The sequence below is a fragment of the Fusarium poae genome (assembly GCF_019609905.1).
Source record: "Fusarium poae strain DAOMC 252244 chromosome Unknown contig_1, whole genome shotgun sequence".
NCBI classification, from domain to species: Eukaryota; Fungi; Ascomycota; class Sordariomycetes; order Hypocreales; family Nectriaceae; genus Fusarium; species Fusarium poae.
The window spans coordinates 1,587,512-1,603,223 of NW_025408659.1; the positions used below are offsets into that span (position 1 = coordinate 1,587,512).

Below are 15,712 nucleotides of genomic sequence, written 5' to 3' on the forward strand. Positions count from 1 at the left end.
TCTTATATAGGGTAAGGCCGAGTTCTGCAGCTTTCACGGGGCTAATTCACCCAAGAATTAACAGCCCAATATAGATAATATATTGCCAATATGGACATCCTCATATTATATTGTCACAATATCGTAGACTTCATATCATATTATCACAATACCAGAAAAGGCATATTATATGGTATGTATTGCAATATACTACTTTATTGCCATATTATTCGCAACACTGTATGAGTCCTTCAACTTAGATCTTCAATCAATTATCGATCTCACATTTCAACACTTCGGGCCCACATGAGCCAACGGGTAGTGTAAAGACCCCAAACTTTTATAACTTTTAACCCTAACCGGAACCCGTTCGGGGTGTTTTTCGACTGCAATGATGCCTGCCTCTGCTCTAAGAGAATTTCAACACTAACACACGACCTGAATTACAGCTGATAACGACCGTTGATCTATCAATAGCGGGCATGCCCCCTCGACAGTCCGGGGGCAGCCAAAGCATCTTCTTTCCATCTTCAACAATCCATTCGCCATCCGCGCTTATACCCCATCCAGAATGGCTAACACGCGGTAATGTTATCTCAGTCGACCGATCATTTATGACAGGCGGCAGAGCCGGGCGATCCAGATTTAGAAGTCCAATATCGGTAGAGAGGAGAGCATTTGACGTTGGATCAAATGAAAGGTGATATAATACTCTCCCAACGTTAAGCGTCTGCTCGCATACGCCCGTGGCCGCGTCCCAGATCTTGACTGTGTTATCACCTGAGCCAGATGCAAGACGCTGGCCATCTGCCGAGAACACCACCGACGCCACCCAATGGCCATGGCCCTCGAGCGTCTGCAGGCAAGCGTTCCAATCTGCCTCCATTCTTGGCTTCAATACCATCCAATCCGGCTCCTCCTTCTTAAAGAGCTCTCTGGTGAGACTGCGTTCAGGACTGAACACGAGTGCTGACGCATAAGCCTGCAATGGAGCAATCTCGATGGCGCGAGCATGAGAAAGAATGAATCGGCGCGCATCTCGAAGTAGTTCTGTCAGTTTCTGCGCTCCCGCGATTTTCTATAACCTTGTTAGACGGCTTCCAATATACATCTAGAGCAGCTTACCACTAAAGCCTCGAGCTTGTGTACCGCCTTGATTCCCTCCGACATGCTTCGTAGCAGACCAAGACATTCCAGCCAATACAAGTACTTCTTCTGGATGAATACATGGACGTTGCCGTTATCCCGTAGAATGTCGTTGACTTCTGCGACATCTGAGTCGTGAAGATGGTCAACCCAGTAGACGCATGAATATCGAATTGGGGATAATGGGTCGGGATTAGTCGGTGAGACCTGATCAATGGAGAATCCTGGCGTGTTGAGACTGTACATGTTTCGTCGAAGAGTTTCCGACAGGACCCCTAGCGACCTCGAGAAGAGGGCATAGTGCTGGTGCGCAATGCCAGAAGGTAGGATTTGTTTTGACGCGTTCTTGAGCAGGAAATCTTTGGCTGATTGATGCACAAAGTAGATGACGCCGTTTCGAAGAGTCAGAAAAGAACCACAGGAATCGATGATTTCTTCCAACTCATCCTGGTCGAGATCTTCGAGCGACTGGGCAAGAGCCTTTAATTCGTCTAGGGTGATGGGTCGGTATACGACCGAAGCAAGAGCGAGGATCTCTTTGCAACGATCTGCATCTTTCGAATCGCTGATATGTTCCACCATTCGCTTATAGAGAGGATCAAGACCTGGGGGGAACGACTTCAATGTGTCGAGCGTATGGCGTTTTCGGACCTTGGGATCTGCTAGCTCTTGACAGACCAAAGCAACCCAAAGAAAGGTGCCATCGGCATTGCCAACCAAGTGACGTTGAACAGCGTCTCCTGTTTCCTTGTCGTATTTCTTAAGACCTGCCAGTCGATTCACCTTGTATCCGATGTAGTTATTGACAGCTTTGGAGATTGAGTCCTTGTTCAACTCAAGGCGCAGCCTGACTTTCTGCTCCAAATTGTCCAGTTTCTCCTCAATGTCCGGCCAGTTACGGCTAGAGACGATCCATTTGGCTCGAGACGGTTTAATGATGAAATCGAGGAGTTGGTCGCGGCTTGTCTTGCACTCATCGAGAGCATCAACAATCAGGATAGCACCGTCTGAAATCGGGTCATTAAGCATGGCTGCGAGGATCTTGGATAAGGCTTCCCAGGCATTCCCGTCCTCGAAAAGCTGCTTGCCCGCATGGTCGTGTTTCTCCCGAATATGCAGGATGAGCGACGGCTGTTGGACGACTAGAAGGTAGATCAGACCGCGCAGCACCGCAGTCGCGTTACTCAGCCTTGCCTCAGTGGCTTGGCAGAAGAAATAAGACAGGCGATTGCCGGGTTCCTTCTCCAGCTCGTCGATGATACCACATAGCAGCATCGTCTTGCCCTTACCGGGGTCACCTTTGATCCAGAGCAACTGGCTCTGCGGATTGTCACGCCATTGCTGGAAGTCGTCGTTATCGAGGATCCAGCGGTAAGAGTCCCTGAGCAGGCCGCCCTTTGTATCTTGGATGCGTGTCTTGTCGTCGCGAGGGTCAGTCTCGCGCAAGTCTTTCATGCATTGCTTGTCCCCATCATCTTGCACTGAACTTAGTTTATAAGAGTTGGGCACGTCGACGACGGGTAGCACCGCCACTAGTTCCCTTGTGTATGCCGCGGCTGCCGCCGCTGCATATCTCTGCCATTCCTTGTTCTTGTGAGAGTCCGAGTAGTCGCAGATTCCCCGAATCGGTAGGCAAGGGAGGATATCCATCAGACCGGCAGCCTCCATCTCAAAACAGATGGCGTCCAGCTGTCGAGCGATGTTGTCTCGTTGGATGCCGTTCCTCATGACTTGGTTCCCTGAAGCGATCGTTCCATAGTGTATGACCGGGTTATCCGTTCTCCGCCTGTTTCGTGGTACCAGCTTCGAACGGTCGCATCCATCGCAACTAGGTGATGGCGAGGTATGCTCATGCGTCGAGGAGAAGAGGCGGTCCGCTGTAGTCGGGCGGCGGTACGGGGAGTCTTCGTCGAACTTTTCCTCTAATATGAGTAGGATTCGGCTGCTGTCTCGTTCATGCCTTGCTTGTAGGGACGACACGGCCGTGCCAAGCAGGTGATGCGGGCTCTTCGGGATCGCAGTGCGTTGGATCTGTCCGTCTCCGATAGTCTTCCCTAGATCGTACTGCACCACCCTCGTCCCGACAACGACGTCGCCCAAACGCATGTCGACCTTGCCCGGCACCCCGCCTCCGATTCCCACCATCAAACCAAGGCGGATCGATGGGAAGGTTCGGATGAGGTGGGTCAGCACGCTCGCCGCGTTGTTCGTTCCGTACTGGCCTATCGGCAAACACGCAATGACGATGTTGTGGCCCTGTATGCCGCCGAGCGTGTAGGTATTCGTGTCGTTTGTGTGTCTGGGCAGGTCTTCGTGGATGTCATCTAGCATGGCGCGAGCTGCGGCCATCTCTATGGGCAGCGCGCAGATCCAGGCGATTGTATACTGGTTGTTCGAGGCGGGCGACCCGTTTCGCGAGTCGTAAACCCCATCTTCTGGGTCGTCATGTGCGGTCTTGCGTCGCTTCGGAGGGTGAGAGGAGCTTGCCGTAGTATGGCCTTCGTGCCAAGGTCGTCTCCCATTCATCTCGGCGAGATGTTCATCTGGTTATGATTCACAGGCGCGACTCTCCTCCGAGTGTCAGTAGGGGTAGAGGTCGCGGAATGACTGAACTGAATAGCGTCAGTGAAAGGCGATCGTCACAGCATAATTTTTTTTGGCCGATTCGGGGAGACGGCTAAGCGCGCGTTAGGCATCCGTGGATGGTGTCGCTGTCAAACCCATGCACGCACTGCCACCGTTTGTGAGATTTGCGTGCGGTGAGGCCTGCTGAGAAGGACCCTTGTAGCAAGGCGCAGCCTGCGAGTCCAATAGGATTGCCGAACGATGGGATGTGCAGCTGCGCCTAGCTCAATCGCAGGGCTCTGCCGCGTTGGAAGTGGAAAAAGCAATGCAAAGCAGGCGAGAGCAGGCTGGCACGGCTTGGAGTTGATATGTGCACAGCCGGCTGTCAGATCACGCCAGTGATGTTATTGGATTGGAGGCAATTTGGATTGGACTGGATTTGTCGGAAAATGACTGGACTGGATTTGGGTTTCTCGAAGATTTGGACTGGATTGGATTGATTGGCAACCAGCTCCTGGAGCTCCAATGGTCTAACCTGATAAGATAAGAGCTAAGCCTAATTGAGTGGTCATGAGGGGTCTCCCATCACAGCTCCCGTCGACATGACGCGCGAACCATCGTTCCGCTATTGGGTTAACATCCAACGCGCGCAGATTGCTGCGCTATTAAAAGCATGGAGGCAAACGCGTCGTTCGCGACTTCAGCAGTCCTTCTACTGTGGCAAACGTGTCTGAACAGTCCACTCACCAGCTACACCATGGCCACTATCTCCAGCTATTTCGGTGCTGCCGGCGGTCGCCGTCCTGATTCTGACAGAGTTATTCTTGCTCCAACGTATATTAGTCCTCGCCCAAACGACCTCGACGGAATTCTGATTGAGCCCGACGAATTCAAGCTGAATGGGAAGCAATATGTACGCTATGTTGTTGTGGCAAAGTCCCAAAAGCACACCAAGAAAAGGACATCAGTCGTCTGGCAGTATGGTGAAGACATACAACTCATGCAGGACCTGACGAAGAGGTTCTGGTACTGTTATCTGTGCGAACAACAGCAGCGCCAACAGGGACTTCCTATTTCCGGCAAGGGCAACTGTACTGCCTTAGACCATCTGGAATCGAAACACCAAATCGATAGGGAGACTGGTGAGCGCAGACATGCGAAGCGTCACCCATCGCAGCCATCAATCGTCGACTTCAACAACATATCCACCCTTGTATTCAAACGCCGATTTGACGAGTTCAAGGAACTTCTTATTCGATGGATCGTCTATTGCCACATTGCCTTCTTTCAAATCGAGAACCTCTACTTTCGCGAACTCCTCTTCTATATTTTCCCTGGCCTGACAACACTCCTTCCAAAGGCGATACTAGTGGTTCGCAGATGGATAATAGAGGCCTTTGAGGCACGAAAGGACAGCCTGCGTCAAGAAATGCAAACGGCCCACAGCAATATATCGATATCGTTTGATATATGGACGTCACCGAACTATCAGGCTATCCTTGGATGTGTCGCGCACTTTATCAACAGAAGCGGCAAGAGAAGAACGGTTGTCCTGGCTCTTCGCGAACTAGTTGGCGAACATTCAGGTGAGAATATGGCAGATGTCCTCCTACATATATTTGATGACTACGGGATCAGTGGCCGGATCGGTTATTTCATGGCAGACAATGCAAGTTCTAATGATGCCTGCATCGACCTGGTCCTGAAGGCTCTTTACCCGAACATGAGCAGGAAACATCGCGTACGACGACGCCTTCGGTGTTTTAGCCATATCGTCAATCTCTGCGCCCAGGCGTTTATTATGGGAAAGGATGCTGCGAAGACCTGCAAGGATCTGGACTCTGCGTATAGAGAAGGGGACTACTCACGGATTCGTGAGCTGTGGAAGAAGCGCGGTGCAATTGGGAGGCTCCATAATATCGTACGATACATTAGAGCTAGCCCTCAACGGCGCCAATTCTTCAGATCAATACAAATTGGCGGCGATCTGGCTGCATTTGACGGATTGGAGGTAAGCTCCCCTAGTGCGCGTCGCAAGGTAGTCGCGGCGTCCTACACTTCCGGTTTCAGTACTGACGTTGGAGTTTGCTGCAGCTTGTCCAAAGTCAGTCCACGCGCTGGAATTCTTATTTCTTATCAATTGGACGCGCTCTTAATGTCAAAGAACGTATCCAGCTCTTCTGCGATCAATATGAGCCTCCACAAAGCGACAGAGACGTCCTGGACCAACGCCTCAGCCCACGGCAATGGGACGAACTCGGACACCTCCATGACCAACTTGAGACATTCTACGAGGCCACAGTAATGAACGAAGGCAGACAGTGGACTCTTGCGGATCATTTTCAATCGCTGGACTGGCTTATGGACGAAATCCACCTTGCTCGGTGAAAGTTTGAACAGCTCGCTGAAGACGCCCTGCGGAAGCGTGGCCCGAATAGACAGGATAAGCATGACGAATTCGACGACTATAACTGGCTTGCTGCGGCTGCAGAAGTTGCTTGGCAGAAATGCGAGAAGTACTACAACAAGGCCGATGAATCGCCCGCTTACTACGCCGCCATAGCGTTGAATCCAAGCCTTAAGAACCAATGGTACTATCAGGTTTGGAATGGCAGTGATGACAAGCGTGCCTGGATCCAAGCTGCCGTTGGAGCAGTTAAGGAGCTCTGGGTTGACGAATACAAAGGCAAGTTCGCCCACGGCGCGCCAGTTCCTACCCACGTCTTTAAGAGCCCAGAACCGAAAGAGAAATCGTTTACTTCGGTGAGAAACCACAAGCGTCTCAAACTACGCCACACCGACCCTCATTCAAGCCCCGAACTGCCCTCAACGGATCACTACAATGAGTTTATCACCACTGACGTTATCGGCCTTAATGATGACGAGGAATTCGACCCCATCCAGTACTGGAATGAACGTTACCACTCGCAGACAGACCTAGCTCGTATGGCGCTGGACGTTTTAGCCCTGCCTCCCATGTCGGATGAGTGTGAGCGCCTTTTAGCAGCGCCAAGCTCCTCCTTACAGATCATCGCTCACGGCTCCGGATGGACGTCATTGAAGCCAGCGAGTGCTTACGAGCTTGGTATGGTCGCCCGGAGCAGAAGGCATTTGAGGACTCTGCCATCGGTTTGATGGAAGGCGAGGCAGGGAGTACAGTTGGGGCGGATGGGCCGGGTGAGGGAGAGTAAGGCGGCGAAGATGATGGAAGCGAGAAGTCGAACATACTGGAGACGCAAGTTACTGTAGAACATGAGCTCTGTAGTTAGGTGGTGTCATAGCCCAAGGACAAGAACAGTTCCACTCCAAGTCTGCTTATTCAGCGGCTCATTGACTGTCCCAAAAGGGTAAAAATGTGAACTGGATCGGTTCTGGATCACCTGGAGGCTGCCTGTCCCCACGTCTGGACTGGATTGGATCGAGGCTCGGATCCAGCTCCAATCCAATCCAATAACATCACTGGAGCGTTCCCTTCAATATTACTCCGAGAAGCGCAGCGGGTGATATGGCGCACAAATTGGATATCATTCCATCTAACCGAGCTCCAATGGAACATGGAACCAGCGAGAGACCTAAGACTCCACCGCGCCAGATTCTAGATGATGGCTTTGTCCAGCATAATATGATACCCGGCGCTCCCCGGAAAGCCAGATCCAAGCGTGCCCGTCTTACAGACTCGGAAGATGAGATGGATGCCCCGCCTATTCGACGCCCTCGGTGGTCCTGATGGGGCGTTTATGAGATCGCGATGACCTTGGTTGGCCAAGTGTTTGGTGATGTAATACGACTTGAGGGCGCGGTATGCGCAACAAAATGGTGCTTACCAAAATATGCCTCGGATTGGGATGGCGGGCGAGGAGAGGAGAGGAGAAGAGGAGTGGTTGGTGTTGGAAGGTGTGCAGATTCCTAGAAATATAACAAATAGGGATAGAAAGGGAACGAGTTTAAGGGAATTTAAGTATTTATGTGACAGCGGCTCTAGACACGTTCGGTCAATATCGAAGGGATCAGATCTAGGTCATGTCTATTGTATTTACCTGAAAAATAAAATTATTTTTAGCGGTTATAGAATATGTGGCCAGACATCATTATATACCCAGAGCAGCCCGCACGATAGCACCTCATCGCTTTATCCACGCCGTTACTCTACGTTTTGGTCAAGCCCAAATTAATTCCAACGACGTTTTGCTGGAATTAGTGCAGTAACTGCTCCAGGGGCTACTCCAGAGGATGTACTTAGCGAGCCAATTACGATATGGCTGGTCGCTCGGGCTGGCATGTAACCCCGAGCTGATTGGCTTAAAAATATTATACTCCACCTTCCCGACAGCCAACCCTGAGTTAATTGGTCAGTACAATAAGAACAAGAAGCCTGCTCTTAAGAAAATCGGTTGAACAGGCGGTTCCCTTTAGGACAAACAACCTCCATTTGAATGAGGGACAGCGATTCGTATCGCGTCGCCTATTGATCCTTATCATGACCTGTTTGAAGCCTGCATCCTGCATCAAGACTTACCCTTTCTGTGCACACATCTTAATATCTACAGACTGAAAGGAAGTCTTTCGTCCATGCCAACGCGGGCGACTACAAATTTCCCCCACGTTTTGCTGTAAAGGTACCTAGCTAAAAGAGCTAGTCTTGGACAGGTTAGGCTTCTTCTAATATGTAATCACTCTTAGGGTGAACCTCTTGAGTTCAGCGTTGGTGACGACAGAGCCGGCGGCCAATACATGGGCACCTAGGTGCCCAAATAAAGTTGCGCACCCAGGTGCGCCGCCTGACAAAGCGTGGCACCAATACATAGCCTACAACAACAGGGCGGTTAGGGCTACTTTAGAGAGCTGTTGCTGGACAGATGGGCGGGGGGATGAGCTCAAAGATACACCTGTAGCCTAACTGTGGGTTAATGGGTGGTTAAAGTCTTGAACACATGATTTTGCGATGAACACGATTCTATAGGTCCACGGAGCGTTGCAAAGTTGACAGCATGAAAACTGATCCAAAGGCCGCCCTGTGAGGAGTAAGAGCATAGCACACATGTCAATTCAGCGCTCAAAACGACTCGATTATTAAATAGGAAGTGACTATATTCTTTGGTCCATGTACGTTTAATTTTAATGCAATACCATCTCCAGGTATCAATGACGGTGTTGTAGTTGAGTCGATGCAACAAATGTCTAACACAATCTCAGGTGTTAGTGCTGTTGTACCTGCCGTATGAGTCATGAAGGCCGGCTGAGGCTTTAGTGCTTTGTCAAAGTGTGGGGAATTTTGACCCAATAATATTGCGTGCTCTAGGGGGGATGCCCAAGGTTATTTGGGCACCTAGGTGCCCATGTATTGGCCGCCCCGGTTGACCAGGTGACGTCAAAACAACAGACCCCAATCAATACGCTGCTCCATCTAATATCTTCAACACAAACTATCATCAATGAGCAATCAAAGATGCAAACTGCCGATATTGAACACTGGCTGAAAGAGATTGGATCAGCAGATCCTGAATATTGCCGCACATTCGACGATCTTTCTTACCTCCAAAAATATAACTGTCAACAGTCCCTTCCGTTATCGCCACCAAATTCCCAGAACGAGACCACGAAACGACTCATGGACGACAATAGCTCCGAGCCAGCGGCTAAGCGACGCAGGGGACAAGATGATATTGATAAGACACCAAGAGCTCCTCGGAGTAAGCGAACGAAGGGATTTCCAACAACATCAGATGCCCCAAACTTTACGCGAGATGCTCAAGCCCACTCGGTGACAGCATCCCAATCAACGCAATCGCAAGCATCCGGTCGCTCGTCACCTTCAAAGCAACTCGCATCACTTGAGATCAGTCCCAGAGGCTTCGAGCCGCGGGAGTTCACGGTGGAAGATGTTGATTTGCCACGTCAACTTTGCGACATACGCGATGGGCTACAGGATATCAAGGATAGCGCATTTGGGATTATCTCACGCAATTGGGAGGAAGAAATCATCACACTTGCTAAAGCCGATCGTCAATTTTCTCGAATCCGAAACCACATGTTTGCGGATCCAACTGTTCGCGATAAATTCGGTCCTACACCGTCTCCCGAGGACGCGCGGAGCTTGGCTACCGAAGCCGCCGATTGCCACGTTACAGCACAGAACGAAGCTGGATGGAATATGATGGTACACTATCCTCTCTTATCCCAGGCGGTTTATGGCTCGCAGCGACAAAAACAGCTCGTTGGAGTCGCGCCTTGCACAACTGCAAAGATTATCCAGGAATATCTACAATCACCAACACAAGCCAAGATGGTTGATTTTTGCATCTACCTCGATCCAAAAGATAATACAACAGAAGTCGAAGAAGCACGGAGGATTTTACCATACGGTTATATCAATCACACTGACTTTTATTCATTGCGCAATCGTCCCATCGCTCTGAGCATTGAGACCAAGGGTGCGAGTAATACGCCAGCAGGGTCTGCTGAGTTACAGATAGGGACATGGCACTCAGCCCAGTGGCGGTTTCTGGAAGACCTGGTTTCACGCACTGGTGGTTCTATGGATGGGCTGCCGTTTCTGCCTGCTATCATCGCCCAGGGACATCAGTGGAGTTTTGCTGCCACGACAAGAATGGGGCAGAAGACGATCTTGTGGCTACCCTTTCAGTTTGGTTCGACAGATGATGTGATAGGTGTTTATAAGACTGTCTTGGGACTTCAGCAACTATGTCGTTGGGTTGATGGTGTCTTCTGGCCTTGGTACAAGAGAAACGCACTAGGTATATCAGAGGATGGGAATTGTACATCATAGTTGTGCTTCACAGGGAAGGGAAGCTGCGAGATATGTTCCACGAAACCAGACCTAATACGGACGCCTGAGCGGGGACCGGGACACATGTATTCTGCTTGAAAAGGGACCTCGGTGATGTCGACCGCGTACGGAATGCCCGCAACGTGTCAATGCTCTCCCGAAGGGGTAGAGATTAAGCACCAACAAGGTCATAACCTCACGACATAACGGTTCAATACATGTTGCACTGAAGATTTGGCATTGGGAATAGGAGTACAGTTACTCTTCCTGTCGCTATGAAGGCGGTGTCTTCGACCCAGACTCATCTAGCCATCCAGCTATAGTAACCTCCGCCTAGCGACTTCATGATCATATCAAGACTCGGCACAATTTCAAGTAGCCAATGTATGTCTTTTTATGGCAGCTCTCCGCCAACCAAGGGTCCTTCTTGGTGAGGGCATACTGGTAGCCCACATAGCTGGGAAGTCTTCCTCATCTGCGTCATCGCCGTGAGCTTCACATTCGACCATCAAGGCCAGGTCCTCTGGAGTGTAAAGAGTCAGATGGTGAAAGTTGCTTTCCAGCTGCTGGCTGAGGTAGAAACGCATAAGCTGATGGCCACAGAGGTAGGGGTTTATTGGCATGGACATTTTGGCAAGAGGTAGTGGCGACTCACTGTAAGTGGTATCAGGATATAGGTGTAAAAAAACATTTAGATGATATAATGATGAGGTATACAAGATGGTGGTGTCAGTGCTACACCTGTGAAAGAAGAATGAGGACAGAGTCTTTAGCATGTCAGGGACTAATATATTCATAAAGAACAGTTCTTGATGGTGCAGTGATACGAACAAAGCACAGAAGGAATACCACAGCGTTAATCCTTCGTTGTAGCCTCCTTATAGACTAGAATGTACCTTAAACAAGAAACACTTAGATGTTGCGTTGTCAATGAAGGGTTTTCCATGAATCTCCAGTTACTGTCGTACACATGGGCAGATCATGAATAGCCAAGTCGCAAGCCCTAAAAAGATGAACATAGAATGCGGATGTTGCCTCCTTGGGGAGTTTTGAGACACAACGCTGGGGTAGATATGACGGTAGACAGACACTTGAAACCTAGGCTCTTTACGAGGTTATCTCTGAACGGTCATGATTTCGAGGGCTTATCGTCGTAGGTGCTGACATGAACCCAACATTCCGATCGCATAATACGAGAAGCTGGCTTCTTATGCTTGAGAAACACATGTCGTATGAGTCGATGTTAGACTTCATGTCGTTCGGCCGGTGTGTGGCTCCTGACGATATCAGGTCTTAATTGTGACGTTTACGTGTGCTTATTTATCAAACATAAAATGGCAAGATTTCCCAAAGCTTGACGCATTGTATATAAATAGTAGTAATTGATCCAGCAGACGTAGCCGCCTCGGCTTTCTACACGCCACCACTGTAGAGATACATGTTACTTGTTCCGCCTAGTGATGAAAGCTGTGGTGTTGTTGGAAGTGACAGACTTGCCCTTACTTGCTATATTGCTCCCAGAGAAACTTTTCAAGATCAATCGGTACACTGCCTTCGAGTTCTTCTAAAGATGACCATCGGCCTCCCTCCATAATCAAATGCAGAACCTTTCGAGAGCGAGTTTTGAGAGTGTCTGAGATATCCGTTCGTAACTGAGTACATCAATCAAATACATACATTACAAACATGCCTTTACCTTGATCGCTAGGGCGCAGATGGGATAAGTGTCAGGTAAGAGATGTTCGGTGGCTATAATAATCAATGGGAGGATTAGCTTACCTGCTCCTTAAGACACCTCTTCAGGCTACGCACTGGGAGGCAGGGGGTTATCTTAGATGTCGACTACCGTATAACTGTCCTTGGTCTTGGTGACTGGTTCGGTCGGGTCTAATTTGTCATCTCGGGATGATTCTGGTGTGACCTTGACAGAGCGAATTGAGGCATGCGGAGCGTTGGGCTGAAGAAAGCGTCAGTTACTAGAGGCAACAAGAGTCAAGCGAGTCCTAACAGCTTGATCATAGCGAGATTTTGAATTGCCCACGGGTCAAGATGACAGGTGGGTGCACGGGAAAAGCTCGACATATGGTGTTGCTGATGGAAAAAGGATTCTTCTCTGGGCGGGTAAAGAAAAACGTAGAATGGAATAAGGGACAACAAGCTAAAAAACCGAATCAGGGTAGTTTGACCGGTGCGAGAGTTTTGAATATAATAAGTTGCAGGGAAGATAAAGATGGCGAGTCGCATTCTGAAGGCAAAAGGAGAAGCATGTATTCGCATTCACTGTTGTGTCACGTAGCTCCCTAAAGCAAGCCAACAAAGTCACGTCAAAGCGAATGATATGAGCGAGGTGCTATTTTGTGCTCTAGATGAGTTATACATGGTGAAATAACAGAAATCTTGGTTTGCTTTCATCGCTCTAGTTATGAATTGGCTCAGATAAACGGTTCGAGCTTGGCTGCGAGGAGGGGGAAGGGTCAAGTCGCGTTAGGCCGATATCTTTGCGGAGGCTGAGTCTATCTGTCTGCGAAGCAGGAGAAGGATAAGGTAATAAAGATATTTGAGAGACTGGCACGACAGAAGCAAATGAGCCTACCCGATTTGCAGACTATTTCCAATATTGAGGTCTTCATTTGGACGGTAATCTGATTCAGTTAATTACATTATAATTGGTTGCAGCAGTCGATATATGCCTTTCGGCGTTTGGTTGGTTTGAGAATGGATTTGGTGTTCCCTTCATCCTATAGCGAGTAGACTTGGGAAATTCCATCTTGATTTTCCCTACACTGTTGATGGCCTCTCGTCCGCCTTGTGTCCGACATATCGCGTCGAAGACAACTGAAACGTACTACTGCCTATAACGTGGTTGATAAGCTTGCGTGACAGATAAGCATGCGTGACAAAATTCCTAGCCTTAAGACATCAAACCTCTTTAAAATAACCACAATCTATCTGATCAATTAAAACTACTCACTATACTCATCACCAGAGGCTGGAATATCTACCTTACAGGTCCTTGCATTATGCCCGGTCTCGCCGCATACACCACAACGCCGAACACCCGGTCCGACCGACCTCCTTCGCCCACCACTCCTCAATGATTCGGCCACTACCTGCGTATCAACATCCATCTGATCAATTACTTGTGATGCCTCCTCTACAGTCATAATCCCTCCTTTCTGTAGTCGAGTCTTTTTAGCCCTCCGGCGTCGGCTTAATATCCTATTTGCTTCTTCAAGATTCTTTAACCTAGCCTCTACTAAGGCTAGTTGATATAAAGCTGCCTTTGTTGCTTTAGTACTAGACTTTAAAGCTTCAATAATTGACTCTGGTGAGCTACTTTTATGCCTTCTGATTCGCCTTTCGAGGTATTCAGACTGAGATTGGGCCTCAATTGCTGTTGTTGGGGTCTTTGAAGTCCAAGGGGTTGATGGTTCAGTAGCCTCCCCGGGAGGTGTTGGAGTCCGTAGCTGCACATCAAGCTTTGAGATCACATTTTCCGGGTTAAAAGGAGCAAGTCCGGCGCCTTTAAAACCTCCCCGGATATTACTTTTAGTGAAAGTAGCTTTAAAAGCGGCGTAAAATGCATCAAAGAACTCGGTCTTGGAAATATGAGTTATAGAGCATCTGATCAGATGCTCTATTTGTCGACCATAAGCTTGTTTTAACACAGCAAAGCACCCAACATCAAGAGGCTGGAGTAGATGAGATGCATGAGCCGGCATACAGAGCGTAATGATCTTGTTCTCCTCACAATATCTCTCGAAATTGGCGGAGTGGTGGCTTTCATGGCCATCAAGGATCAAAAGGCGATAGACACCAACTGATCGGTTGCTTGTTGATCGATCAAAGTGCTTGAGCCACTCAAGACCTAGCTCGTTATTTGTCCATCCATTTCGGCTCGTTGCAATAACCCAATCGCCGGGAAGATCGCATTCCCGGTACCAATAAGAAACGGCGGGATCAATTGACCTTCTGCATTGATCGCTTGGATTGCAGTAATCCATTCACGGTTTCCAGGCTGTACTGATTTTGGCCTCCCTTCCCTTTCAGAGCCTGTGACGACCATTCCGGACTGTATAATGCCCATCATAAAACCGGTCTCATCAAAATTCCACATATCATCTGATCGGATACCGTATTTCGCAACTGTATTTGCCACGAGCCTAAACCAGTTACGAATAATTGTGGGATCTTCGCATTTAGCTCTCTGATAGTCATATTTGCGAAATAAACGCGTCTTTAGCTCTGGTTGTCGCTTGACAAAGTTATGAGCCCAGCGCTTGCCGACGGGTGATGCATCGCGATCAGCCAATAGAGAATTGGCCATTTCTTCCACAAAACGCAATCGCGATGGAAATCCTCGCGAGTTTAGGTCGAGAATGAATTGGACTATTATCTGTTCCTCTAGATCAGATAGTTTCCGTGACTTTGGAATCCAATCGCTTCGCGATTGAATGCCTTGTTATCGACGCCATAGCATCATACGCCCAACTTTATAGATCTCTGCTGCGCATCGGACTTTCAATTTTGGGTCATTTTGAAGGGCAAGAAGGGCAAGAAGGATTCTAGCTTCACTTGAGGATTGTGACATGTTGGGTGGTTGAGAATTATTTAATTAGATGGTAATGATGTAGGTTGAGGGAATTTTGTCACGCATGCTTATCTGTCACGCAAGCTTATCAACCACGTTACATCATTATTCCAGCTCCAAATTCAAGTGAAAAAGGACGTTTACGCGTCTTGATTGGGCCATCACCCCTGTTTTCCTCTTTCACTTGAAAGTGGGTACTTGACGAAACTGCCGCGACTCCACTTTCAGCGATAGCAGGGGCGCTTTATCATCTCATTGGTGCTCTGGTCATAACCCTGGATGGTTCTTATCGTGTTTGAGGTGGTAGCTCAAAGCTTTGCAACGTATGTAATACTCGTTGGCTAGCCGGGAGGGGGTGCCAACTAAGCAAGCTTAGTTGGCCACAAAAATGTGAGACAAGCCGAAAAGTGTGAGACATCCCGGAAGATGCCCACTTGGCGTGATTTGCACCAAAATACCATTTTTTTCAATCAAATGACACTCAAATCTTGTCAAAATAGGCTCAAACTGATGAAAAGGCGTAGTTTGAAGCTTCTATTGATTTACTGGCTATTTCAGAATGGGAGAAATGGCTGCGACGGCCCTGGTGATGCTCTGGCAAGGGAAACAGCTTCTCTGCCAAAATGTGCCGTATATCTGTTTCC

At 48.9% G+C, this 15,712-nt stretch overlaps 3 protein-coding genes across 3 annotated transcripts; 1 reads left to right on the forward strand and 2 right to left on the reverse strand.

Annotated features, from left to right (window-relative positions):
* Positions 1–388: 388 nt before the first annotated feature.
* Positions 389–3,651, reverse strand: FPOAC1_013227 (uncharacterized protein; the record flags this gene model as incomplete). Its single annotated transcript, XM_044857568.1, has 2 exons — positions 389–1,057; positions 1,105–3,651. 2 exons carry the CDS (start codon positions 3,649–3,651, stop codon positions 389–391), a joined length of 3,216 nt encoding a protein of 1,071 aa, XP_044701751.1.
* A 5,485-nt stretch (positions 3,652–9,136) lies between these two features.
* FPOAC1_013228 (uncharacterized protein) lies at positions 9,137–10,477 on the forward strand (the record flags this gene model as incomplete). Its single annotated transcript, XM_044857569.1, has 1 exon — positions 9,137–10,477. One exon carries the CDS (start codon positions 9,137–9,139, stop codon positions 10,475–10,477), a length of 1,341 nt encoding a protein of 446 aa, XP_044701752.1.
* Positions 10,478–10,778: 301 nt separating this feature from the next.
* FPOAC1_013229 (uncharacterized protein) lies at positions 10,779–11,106 on the reverse strand (the record flags this gene model as incomplete). The annotated part of the gene is made up of 2 exons (XM_044857570.1): positions 10,779–10,867; positions 10,920–11,106. The coding sequence occupies 2 exons, from the start codon at positions 11,104–11,106 to the stop codon at positions 10,779–10,781; spliced, it is 276 nt and encodes a 91-aa protein (XP_044701753.1).
* Positions 11,107–15,712: the final 4,606 nt, after the last annotated feature.